Below are 12,328 nucleotides of genomic sequence, written 5' to 3'. Positions count from 1 at the left end.
AAACAGATATTTGATAACTTTACAAATTTATTAAAAAGAGAAAAACTGAAATATCACTCTGACATAAGTATTCAGACCCTTTGCCATGACACTTGAAATTTTGCTCTGGTGCATCCCATTTCTCTGGATTATCTTTGAGATGTTTCTACACTTTGATTGGAGTCCACCTGTGGAAAATTTAATTGATTGGACATGATTTGGAAAGGCACACATCTGTCTATATAAGCTCTCACAGCTGAAAATGCATATCAGAGCGAAAAACCAAGCCATGGGGTTAAAGGAACTGCCTGCAGATCTCAGAGACAGGATTGTATCGAGGCACAGACCTGGGGAAGGCTACAAAACAATTTCTGCTGCATTGAAGGTTCCCAATAGCACAGTGGCCACCATAATTCTTAAACTGAAGAAGTCTGGCCAAACAGACCCGATGGTCACTCTGGTTGAGCTCCAGAGATCAGGTATGGAGATGGGAGAAACTTGCAGATGGACAATAATCACTGCAACACTCCACCGATCTGGGCTTTATGGCAGAGTGGCCAGACGGAAGCCTCTCCTCCGTGCAAGACACATAAAATAGCACCTAAAAGACTCAGACTGTGAGAAATAAGATTCTCTGGTCTGATGAAATGCAAATTGAACTGTTTGTCCTCCATTACAAGTGTTATGTCAGGAAATCAGGCACCGCTCATCACCTGCGCAACACACCAACGGTGAAGCATGGTGGTGGTAATATCATGCTGTGGGGCTGTTTTTCAGCAGCAGTGACTGGGGGACTGGTCAGGGTTGAAGGAAAGCTCAATGCAGCAAAATACAGAGATATCCTTATGAAAACCTTGTCAAGAGCGCTCGGGAACTGGGCCGAAGGTTCACTTTCCAAAAGGGCAATGACCAAAAGCACACAGCCAAGACAACACAAGAATGGCTTTTGGACAACTCCGTATGAGTGGCCCAGTCAGAGCTTGGACTTGAACCCAATCAAACATCTCTGGTGTGACCTGAAAATTGCTGTCCACCAACAGTCCCATCCAACCTGACAAATCTTGAGGATCTGCAGAGAAGGCAGAAAATCCCCAAACCCAGAAAGACTTGAGGCTGTAATCGCTGCCAAAGGTGCTTCAACAAAGTACTGAGTTAAGGGTCTGAATACTTATGTTAATGTGATATTTCAGTTTATTTCATTTGCAGTTATCAAAAATCTGGTTTTTGACTTGTCATTATGGGGTATGGAGACTGATGTGAAAAAAATAATTTAAAAGCATTTCAGCACAAGGCTGCAACATAAAATGTAAAAAGAAAAAAAAAAGGGGTCTGAATACTTCCTCAATGCACCGTACTTTGCCAGGCTGGTTGACAATTAGCAGTATGCTATACTCAAAAACGAGGAAAATAAGAACCAGTTTGGTTGTGTAATAGCAAAAGAATAAAAAATAATAATTTTACAGGATCAGGTGCACCATGAACTAAACACTTTACCATTCAGTAACCTATTTTTTGGACACATGTGAAGTGAAATTTTTAACATTCAGGCTTTGAAAATATCTAAAAAATATTCTTGCTGCCATCTTGAGGACATATGATTGTCTTACAGAACATATGCAAGTGTTTGTAATGCAATAATGAAACTTTCAAGTCCCTTAAAAAAGGTAAAACACCACAACAGTTTATTAAATTATATATATATAAAAAAAGTTTATTGCCATTTTCACTATAGATTATACACTTAATAGCAACACTTCAACACTAATCCCAGTTGGATAATACAAAACAATGCATCAATTACCAACATTCCACTACAGAGTGCAAATTGTAGGGAATATTATTAAAAGGAAAATGGAATTAATGGCGTTAAGTAATGCAAACTTTATTTACATAAAATAATGATCCAGTACTTCATGCCATGCTCCTTAAAAGGAATCAATCCTTCAGAGTTATGAAAGCTTCAAAAGACGAAAGATGGAAAGAAAAAGGCAGAAAGAAAACAGCAAAAATGACAGTGTTGAACAGACAGAAGTGAAAGTGACATTTTAAATTTAGATTTTTTTAAAACGTCTATTTAAAAAAAACAAAAACATCAGCCTCACTTACACATTACAGAATTCTGCACATGGAACCTGTACACGCAAAACCCTAAAATGACACATGAAAGCTTGGTGTGGTTAGCCACTATGTACAAAAACAATTGTGCACAATACTAACATACAGAAATTTGTTTACTTAATATCATACAATGTAGACATCTGTTGGAGTTAATTTTTGTCCTATTCGCATAACTGTTATCTATGCACGTGTTTACCCTGATAAATAAAGGGATTGTGATGTTGGGTTGAGAAAGCCTTGAGATGTGAGAGTTAGCTGACCATCTAGTGAGAGCATAAAATGAAAGCAGGGCATAGATCTACTGGCGGTTGCTCTTTATCCTCTCCAGTCTTTTTTTGAGGTCATCGAGGTTGGAGGCGGGGGAAGAGGAGCGAGTGGGTCTGTCGGACTGAGACTGCTCCTGCTGGAAATGCTCACGAGACTCCTTCAGCTGGGAGAGTTTACTGTGGAGCATGTCTGTGGAGGAGGCCACCGATGGTCTCAGTGAGCTGAGAGGAGGTCTGTCTTCCTCAGGCTGCAGGAAAATAATACAATAGTTATAGCTTGTTTTTATCCACTTCACAATCAAATTTTCAACATTTAAAAAAAATAAAAATTAACAATTAAAAAAAAAAAAAAAAAGTAAATATACAACTCAAAATATGTAGTATTTTACCACCTCTACAGCAACAAATGCAGCCTTGTCCCCGCCCACTGGCACTACGTTCATACAGAGAGCGCAAGCAGGACAAACAGGCCTAAGGTGGCCAACTAACTTTTCCTGAACACAATTTTTGTATATAACCATGCACTTGACAGATGTCTTTGACTGTTGTAATGTATCTCGCACTGCTTTTTAAAAGACACTGTCAAGTTACAACTTTGAAAAGGAGACCCCCATTCAGTTTCATCAGCTGCTCTTCCTCTTGCCGTTTTGAGCACAAACACATCTTGATGCCTTGTTCCCATCTGTGCCATTTTTAAATGTTGGTGTATGTAAACATGCACGTCTTTGAGGTTTTGATTGATGCATTTTTCAGCTCATATTAGCGTAAATTTCTTACGAAACAGTCATAACGTGATTCAAGCTTTGTGAAGGAACTGTTATTGAAGTATGGGGCAGTTAAACATTGATCCGATCTTAAAACCATAAGTAAACCGTTTCATTTGTGAATTTCAAATGTCATGACTGTTTGACACTTTATGGTGCTGCTTTTCTTACAGTAAGAAAAGTTCAATATATTCGGATGCAATGTGTTAGATGTGTGTTGTGTAAACCCTGAAATGTAGTTTATACTGTTGTGGAGCTTGTTCATTCTCGATTGAGTTTAAAATTTGGCTATATTTGAGGGCCTGCATGATGTTACCGTACATTCACACCAGAGCCGGCGAGAGCGTCAAATCGACCGGAAGTCATTCATTTTCAATGACGGCCAGCGTCTCTTGGCGGCGAGAAGCGGCGCGGCGAGTCTTGGGCGGCGTGGGCGTCAGATGGAAGTTCAAGTGCAGTCAACATTATGGTAATGAGCTCCGCTCTAGCGAAGTCTAGAGAACATAACCGTGTAAACTTTGGTTCCCACCAAACATTCGTTCCGAAGATAAAATGGAGAAAAGAATTATTGCCGTGACGGGTTTCCCTGTAATATATGACCAAGACCACAGTTATTATTACAAATGTATTTTATTTTGACAACAAACAACTCTAATTTTAATTACTTTCTGCCATCGATCGATTTCTTATTTTCACATTTTAAAGAGTTCATGAGGATATACGCTACTTGTGATAGGTTGGCAAAAAGTAAATGGTCGACATGTCTGGATGTTTAAATAGCGGCCCCTTTAAATATAGTTCACAAAACAAAGCATTCTGAACAAACGTTGCTGCCTATTTCAACTACGTCAGAGTGTCCTTGAGCGTCGAAGGCAGGGCAGCCAGAGCGAATTTTGACGCTCTTGCCGCTTCTGGTGTGAACGTACAGTTAGTCAATCATAACTGTGGCCGTTTACGTTGAAGTTTAGAGGCGGCACTGATGCCAAAAACGTTTCAGTCAGAGGGCCAGAGTTGAAAATGATCATTACTTTACAAAATTATGACTTCTTTTTTTTTTTTTGCACCAAAACAAAGGATTGTGTCTCAATCTTCTGATTGGAATCAGAAGGTGGGTGTGTCTTTCAGACAAAGCCTATACAATCCAATCTATGTAAAATCTGGCCCCATGTAGGCAATGCCTTAATTACATCGCCAAGCTTCTCCAAGTTTCTCTGATGACTGAGAAAAAAATTATCTTGATTCTGTTTAAGGAGTTCTAATGGTTCCACAAAGTTTCTACCATCTTCATCAGTAGACGAAGAGCTATAGAGATCAAGATAGAATTCTTTAAAAGCATAAATTATTATTTTTATTTTTTTTCTCCCCAATGCCCAATTCCCAATGTACTCCAAGTCCTCGTGGTTGCGTAGTGACTTGTCTCAATCCAGGTAGCGGAGGACAAATCTCAGTTGCCTCTGCATATGAAACAGTCAATCCGCGCATCTCACGTGGCTTGTGGAGCGCGTTACCACGGAGACATAGCGCATGTGGAGGCTTCATGCTATTCTCCGCGGCATCCACACCCCCCACAGAGAAAACCACATAGCGACCATGAGGAGGTTACCCTATGTGACTCTACCTTCCCTAGCAACCAGCCTAATTTTGTTGCTTAGGAGACCTGGCTGGAGTCACTCTGCATACCCTGGTTTTCAAATTCACGACTCCAGCGGTGGTAGTCAGCATCTTTACTCACTGTAAAAGCATTATTAATATTAATGGCCGTGGTTAAAATTTCACCACCAGCAGATTTCACTGACGGAATGGTAGAAAAAGACTCTCTCTGCTTAATACATCTAGCCAAAAGCTTCCCCTGCTTTGTCCCCCAACTGAAAGTATGACTGTTTTGCCCTGAATAGACAAAATTCCACCTTACGTGACAAAATATTATTATATCTGTATTTCAATCAAATTAATTATCTTAGGCCATCAGATGACATTTGACACTTCAGCTCTGCCTTGGCACTTTTAATATTCCTTTCAAACTCCACCAGTTGTCATGCTTTGGATTTTTTGATGAATGAGACACTGTATGATCCGACCCCTAAGAAACACCTTAAGTGCCTCCTAAGCCACGCCCACAGAGGATACCAATGACCAGTTGGTCTCCATATAAACATTGATATCAGCTTTTAACATTTGTTGGAATTCAGGATTTTGCAAAAGGGATACATTAACGCACCAACAATGATTTATTTTTCTCCGTGCTGCTACACAAAAATAAACTCCAGCCGCTAGGCAGAACCAGCAAAAAAAATTTTAATAAATAAAAAAGGCAGCTTGAGCTCGTAAGTGTCTTTTAAATGTTTTCAGAGCCTGAGAACTTTGACATTTTGTCTTCCTAAAACAGTTATGGATCAGGGTGTATCAAATCTCACCGATTTATGACATGAAAAGTATTCAAACTAGCAAAGTGCGCAGAGCTCACCATTCACGCGTCCGAACCTCACATGGTGTTGTGACTTACGAACATTTACATTTTTTAAATATACGAAATAGAAATTAAAGTGTCTCTGGGTGCCACAGCTAAACACAGAACACTTTAATACCACGTCAGGAATAGCATAGAAACCAAACATGTAGCAAGATGAACAGGATGCAAGATAAATCAATGTCTGTAGTAAATAGTTGGGAGCTGACTTGAGAAAACTTGATAGATGTTTTAGTAAAACTAACCGCAGAGTTCTCAAGGCCACGCCGTTGCCGCAAGATCTTGAGTCTCTCGTAGTAGGCTGCAGCATTTAGATCTTCTCCATTACTACTGATGGACACAGAGCTGGAGCTTGGCAAATAGGAATCTGTGCTGTGCTGAGGGATTACTGAAAGATAAAAATCAATATACTTCAGTGCCCAAGCATAAAACAAATGCAGAGATTTACAAGACTCCACTTTAAAACAAGCCTTAAGGCTGTATAAAATTATTTTCAAATTTGGTCAGGCTGTAAAACATTCCTAAAAGTTTGGGACCATAAAAGAACCAAGGTTTAAAATAAATGTATTCACACTCAATCATACGGATTCTTGCAGGGCAAGGTATGATTTGTGGTCAATCACAAAGAGTTAGGTGATTCACCTGTGGAGGTCTGGATTCTGCCTTTTCCTTCACGCTCAGACTCGATCATGCGAAGTCCTCGCTCCACATAACTCTGGAAGAATTGGGAGGTGTTCCTCAAGAAGGGCTCAAGATCTGCATCAGAATACTTCTGCTTGTACTCGTACAGCTCTGTCAAACCCTAGAGAAAGAATGTATTTCAGGTGACTAATTCAAAATGTGTTGGCAAATAAAACCCAACTACAGGTGTACAAGGACAAAATATTAAACCAAATGACAAAAATATAGACTGTGTAAATTTCACAAATTCTGTCTTCTGTGCTGTAATGTTACCTCTTTAGTGTTCTCCTTGGAGCCGATCTTCTTAAAGATCTCAGACAGGATGTCGCTCACTTTGGCCTTGATCACTTTGTCATCCTATCAAAATTGAAATGCATATTGAAGTGCCATATAACAGTGCTATAAAATGAAAACAGTTGCACAGGCAAAAAATAACCATAATGTTAGCACTTGATATCATCTCCAACCATAAAGGCATTCCAACGCTTAGAGCTTAGAACAGTGGTTCCCAACCCTTTTCCTTGAGGCCCTCGCAGTGCAAATCTCCCTTTTATAACACACCCAGTTCAGGTATTGGGAGTCTCCACTAATGAGATGGAGTTGAATCATGTGCGTTTGATGGCCTCCAGGAACAGGGTTGGGAACCACTGGCTTAGATGTTGACCGAAAAAAAAAAAAAAAAGGCAATGCTACCTTTGCAAATTGCAAAGGACAAACAATGATCTGCAATGCTAGCATCTGTTCTACAAGTGTGCCATCATGAAAAGGATTAACTGCTTTACAGCTGCCTTTACAAACGTAACTTTGCTAAACGGGTTGTCGTGTAATGTAGGATCATTGACTTGTGTATTATTTGCTTTAAAATTGAAAGTGGGCACAGTTATTTGCATGTTTGCTTGACATCATACACCCACATCTTGGTGAAATCAAAGTTCAAAGTCCAACTTCAAGTAGTTATTCGTACGTACCGATCGGAGGGCACCCTTCTCTGTGCTCTTGTCAGACTTTAGTCCAGAGAGGTTTACTGAATGTTTAACCACCCGCCTGAGGTGGGCCTCCAGTTCGGACTCGTTACGGTTCTCAATCATGGACATGTGTTCCAATATCTGTGTGACAGACAAAAATCACTTTCAAAAAGACATTCCCATTAAGAACTGTACGTAACTAACTTCCATGGAAAACAAAAGGTGTTAGGCAGAATGACAGCCTCAGTCACCCTTCACTTTCAACATATGGAAGATATAAGTGGTTATTGAGACCAACATACTGCCTAATATCTCCTTTTGTGTTCCACAAAAGAAAGTAATACTTGTTTACAAAGGGAGTAAATGACAATTTTCACTTTTAGGTAATCAGTCCCTATAAGGTCTCAAGTGTACCTTGGCACCAGTGAGCCTACAAAGCGTATGTAGCAGTGTCTTCAGAGTCCGGTGGGGAACATCACTCTTGAGCTGTTTGAGCTTATCTTTAGGAAAAACCTTCATGAAGTTGTGCACGTCCAGCAGGATGCGGTCCAAATTAATGCTGTTGATGGTCTGAGGCAGGAAACGGATCATTCTCCACAGACACTGTACGGGACAGAGATTTAGTATCATTTAAAAATAACATTAAATCAAAGCAGTCCTTACTTTAATAAATGGCAAAATTCAGTGCCCTTTAGTCTTCGGTGTTTTTCATACTCATTCAAATGTATCCATGCCTGAAATGACTTATTCCATTGTGAATGGCATTTCAATTGTCTTTTTTTTAATTTAATGAAACTTGAGCTCATAACCCTCAAGGTCTGCTAAAATATGCAACTCTTAGCTACAGATATTAGCACGCACACATACAGTACATTGACGTTCAAACAAAGTGAGCAAACTGTACCTTCATGACAAGTTCAGAGAACATGGGGGAGCCAGCAGTGCTGGTAAGACTGTCCTGCAGCAGCACCAGCAAAGCACTTGAAAAGAAACCAGAATTAACTTTTAGCTGTGGGCATCAATTACACAAGACTACAGAACCATAGTGGGCCAAATGTATAGATTATGGTACCCTTGAAGGTATCTGGAGAGATTTATCCCATCAGATGCCTTACTAACCTCAGGATGTTTGTCTGGTCAGACTTCTCCAGCACTCGAACCACAAGCAGATTGACGGAACGAATGAGCTGCTGTCCATCCTCAATATCCTCCACTCTGGAGTCCAACATTAGCGTGATCAGACCATGCATCAGGTCTTTCAGGACGCCCATGGAAGCCTCCCGTGCCAGATTCTCCATTGAGAACAGCTGGAAAGGGATGACAATGACTCAGCGTATACTGAACACTGATGACCTTTGTTTTAACTGCAGACACAACGCATTTTAATTTGTAAACTATTTTCTGTCAGAGCATTACAAAAGCCCCCCCCCCCCCCAGAGCTACAACCAGATGTGTTTGATTCAGAAACTGATTGGGCCAAAACATCCAGCAATTGTCTATGTAGTAATAAAAAGTTACCTTCCCAAACTCCTAGAACTTCTAAAACTGTTAATAGGAAGAAACTTCAGGGTTTCCACACTTTTTGACTCCAGCCATTCATGATTACTGGAAAAGGATTTAAAAAAATTGGGGCAAATTTCCATTTGTAAGACCAATCCTTGGCACAATAAAGGCAAATTATTATTCCATTATTCTTAAATGTGTAAACGCTCCAAAAAAATATAAATAGCATTGTTAAAATGTAAAATGTTACTTTCTACAACTTTCACATTGCATTCCTTAAAAGGCAACAAGAAATTTACTCGGAATTGCTGTCCAGCGACAGAACACGAGGACAGTTGCGTTTCAGACTGTATATGGAACGACGAGTTTTTGCATGCACTTTAAGGGGATTTCCATAAATCCTTTCAAATGTTTGAAATCAACAGTGAACGGACAGCATATTTCGAAAAAAACATTTTCTAATTTATCCAAAATTAAATGTGGATGTAGCCTCAGAGCAGCACTCACAGAGAGCATGTTTCCTATGATGCAGCTGTAGAGTTTGAAGATGTCCTTCTTGTCCAGGCGCTCATCAGCCATGTGCGTGTTGTAAATGAGCCGCAGCTGCATGAAAGTGGCAATGAGGAACTGGTCGATGTGTCCAGACATTGCTTCTGCCTTGTCGGCCTGCCTCAAAACCTCATCGATCTAAAGGAGGACATCATGGGAAATTCAGTCTTTTGGCATGTGCAAAATGATGTAAAGGTTTGGAATGGAAAGCCCGGCCACCCATAGTGAACATAATCAAGTCTGGTTATGTTATGTAACAAAAACTCTTTGTGCCAAGGCACCCACCTGTGCTAAGGCCTGGATACTGGTGTTCATGTCTCCACTGGCCACCTGCGAGATGACGAAGTTGATGGTAGAGGCAGTGCTATTGTGCATGTCATCAAAATGAGGGGAAACCGCACGCATCCTGAAAAACACACCCAAATGCAACATTTAAATGTATTCATCTCACAACATTGATGCCGTTTAGCCTGTCAAAATATGCAAGCATCTAATAAAATTGTATTCATCCTAGACTTCTGGATTGCAAGAGTGTACTAGAGATGGCCCGATACAGAAATTCTGGGCCAATACAGATAATTCACAGCTCATTATGGCCTATACAGATAATTTACATTTTTCTCAAGTTTTCATTTATAATTTTTACCCTGGATCTGCAAGCAAATTAAAAGCTACTCGTTTGGAAAATAGGTGTCATTTGAAAGCTTGGAAACTGGACTTGACAATCTGACAAATTCTTAACTGCTGCCATTTAAGGTTTGGCAGATGTAACATGAACCAGAAATGTGCCTATATTACAAATGTATGCTGATTTGAATAAGAAATAAAAAGGACAGTTAAACTAAATAAACAAATAAATGGATACACTTGCATAAGTGATAAGTTCTTACTTGCGCTCAGGTATCATGACTGGCTCCAGAACTTCATCCAGTTTGTGCTGCACCAAGTCGGGTATGTCGCTGGCACAGGTGTGGTTGTTCTCAAACACATCAAGATCCAGCTGAAACTCTTTTGGGATGGATGGAGCAGACTGCTCAAATTGGGCATTCTGTGCCCGAGCTTGACTGTTAAAAATGGAGATAAATGTCACCAGCTGCTTTTATGAGAAAAAAAAAAAAAAAAAAAAACTAAAATCTCACAATTGCAGATCCTTACACATGAATTGTGTTTTTCCAATTTAATTTCACATTTTGTGACAGTTTTTTTTTTTTCTGACTCCGTGTCAACACAATAAGAGACAAAAAATTAAATGTTCCTTAATATTAAGCCCATCATCTCCCTAATATTTAATTCCAAAGTCTTTTTTTGACAATGGCCTCTAGATCTCCAGGATGTCAGGTGCCATGTGAGCAGTGCCTACAGCAGTACTTACATCCTGTAAGTGCGATACATTATTCTGTCCATGGAGGGCAGTGAAGAAAAGAAAGGAATCGTAAAGAGAAATGCTCAGGATTAAGAAACAACATGCAATGACACAAGAGAATGCAATGACACAAGAGGAAAGAATGAGAGAGAATGAGATCATGAGCCTTAACCGCGATTCTAGAAAGACTTCTAGTAAGACATGGGCCAGACATTCAGTGCATGCAACACCTATCAACTTTACAATTTACCCTTGGATTTCAAATGAACATTAAGTGTGTATTAAGTAGATGGTGTGTGACATTAAATCAAAGACGGACATTTTAGTGGTACATACTTGAGTTTATTGGGCACCTCCTCCTGAGGAGCCTTGCGGAGGAAGGTAGCGTTGGGATTGGTGGGCTGTTCCCTCTGGGTTCGCTCCGGTTTGGCTGCGGGCGCAGGTGTCTTCTTAGCGGAGCGTTTGATTCTCTCCTCAAGCATGCTCATCTCCTTCTCTGATAGCTTTGCAAAAACAAAGCAGTCATTATTAAAAGTTTAAACTCATTTTTAAATATTTAGCGCAGTAAAATGCTTTAAAACTATTAGCCCATCAAAAGACAAGAATAACTCAAAAAGCAGAAATTACAAAAATAAATTAATGTCTAAAATAAATGTTATATTTATGCATTCCACATTTACACAAGCAAGATTAATGTTCACGGTAATATAAAAAGTGAAAGGCTCCAGTGTTTGAGGGCATCTTAATGTCTTACATTGCCGATCAGTTTGAAGACTTGTTCTCCACAAGTGTTGTAGGCAGCCACAACAGTATTGAGTGCAGCGTTGCGGACAGTAGTGTCACGGTCTCCAATGTGAACAGCGATTTCTTTAAGAGCCTTGGCTGGAGTCGGCTGACACACATTCATACCAAAGTTCTCGATCAGGCACCCAAGCTCCTCAAGACATTCTGAAGAATGAATAAGCAACGGATAAGGCAATTCAACTTTACAAAATGCCTCAACCCTGTTAGTAGGTTGTTGTAATAAAATGAAATTTTCATATTTCAAGTGATTATTGCAAAATATAGCAAATTTAATTTTAATTTACCAGATCTCTGCTTGGAGTTCTTCGATTTAGTCCCATCCATAAGCAAAGGAAAGACTTTACTGGCAGCATAAACTTTACATAGCATCGTCAGAATAGCACGAACATCCTTGCGCACCACATCTTTTGACTCTCCAACCTGCCCAGGCAGAGCAAACAGAAAAGGACCATGTTAGGCTGTACTTCAAATGTTTATACAAATTAAATAGCCACTATTTAAAAGGACGACTTTTGTCTCACAAACTCTTCAAAAGGGTCATGTCACGTTTATTCACTTTTACTTAATTTTCCTTTGTCACTTATAAATGTTAAAAGGTTTTTGCAGCTCTCATCATTTGCTCTGACTGCGCACCAGACCAAAGAGGTGATGGCCCCAAAGTACAGTGTGTCAATAAATGCCCATTTTCGACTAGGGAGAAAGTCTGATTTCTGAATTTTTTTTAATATAATAAAATGTTATACTGCACGTCAAAAGAAAGAAAATCTTAAATGTCCCCTTTAAATGGTTTCATTAATTGGGACATATTCACACATCCCGCGAGCAGAGCGTTTTTGTTTCGGCACACATATTAACAGATAACAGCTTTC

General features: G+C 39.7%; 1 protein-coding gene across 2 annotated transcripts in view; it reads right to left on the bottom strand.

Moving 5' to 3' along the window:
• Positions 1-10: 10 nt before the first annotated feature.
• Positions 11-12,328, bottom strand: part of LOC127638378 (cytoskeleton-associated protein 5-like) — a 37,372-nt gene continuing 25,054 nt past the window's right edge. The window contains exons 31-45 of one of the 2 annotated variants that reach the window (XM_052119872.1): positions 11,744-11,879; positions 11,410-11,603; positions 10,992-11,158; positions 10,665-10,688; positions 10,183-10,356; positions 9,578-9,698; positions 9,251-9,430; positions 8,360-8,547; positions 8,145-8,220; positions 7,655-7,843; positions 7,244-7,381; positions 6,549-6,632; positions 6,237-6,396; positions 5,840-5,982; positions 11-2,611 (exon numbers count right to left, since the gene is read on the bottom strand). In XM_052119872.1, the coding sequence (XP_051975832.1) occupies positions 2,396-2,611; positions 5,840-5,982; positions 6,237-6,396; positions 6,549-6,632; positions 7,244-7,381; positions 7,655-7,843; positions 8,145-8,220; positions 8,360-8,547; positions 9,251-9,430; positions 9,578-9,698; positions 10,183-10,356; positions 10,665-10,688; positions 10,992-11,158; positions 11,410-11,603; positions 11,744-11,879 (2,190 nt within the window). In that variant the 3' untranslated portion in view covers positions 11-2,395. The remainder of the gene's footprint in view (positions 2,612-5,839; positions 5,983-6,236; positions 6,397-6,548; positions 6,633-7,243; positions 7,382-7,654; positions 7,844-8,144; positions 8,221-8,359; positions 8,548-9,250; positions 9,431-9,577; positions 9,699-10,182; positions 10,357-10,664; positions 10,689-10,991; positions 11,159-11,409; positions 11,604-11,743; positions 11,880-12,328) is intronic. The other variant, XM_052119874.1, reaches the window with a different exon arrangement.

This window comes from Xyrauchen texanus, chromosome 46 (assembly GCF_025860055.1).
Source record: "Xyrauchen texanus isolate HMW12.3.18 chromosome 46, RBS_HiC_50CHRs, whole genome shotgun sequence".
Taxonomy (NCBI): domain Eukaryota; kingdom Metazoa; phylum Chordata; class Actinopteri; order Cypriniformes; family Catostomidae; genus Xyrauchen; species Xyrauchen texanus.
The sequence above is the reverse complement of the archived record's forward strand: the minus strand, read 5'-3'. Positions and strand labels throughout refer to the sequence as shown.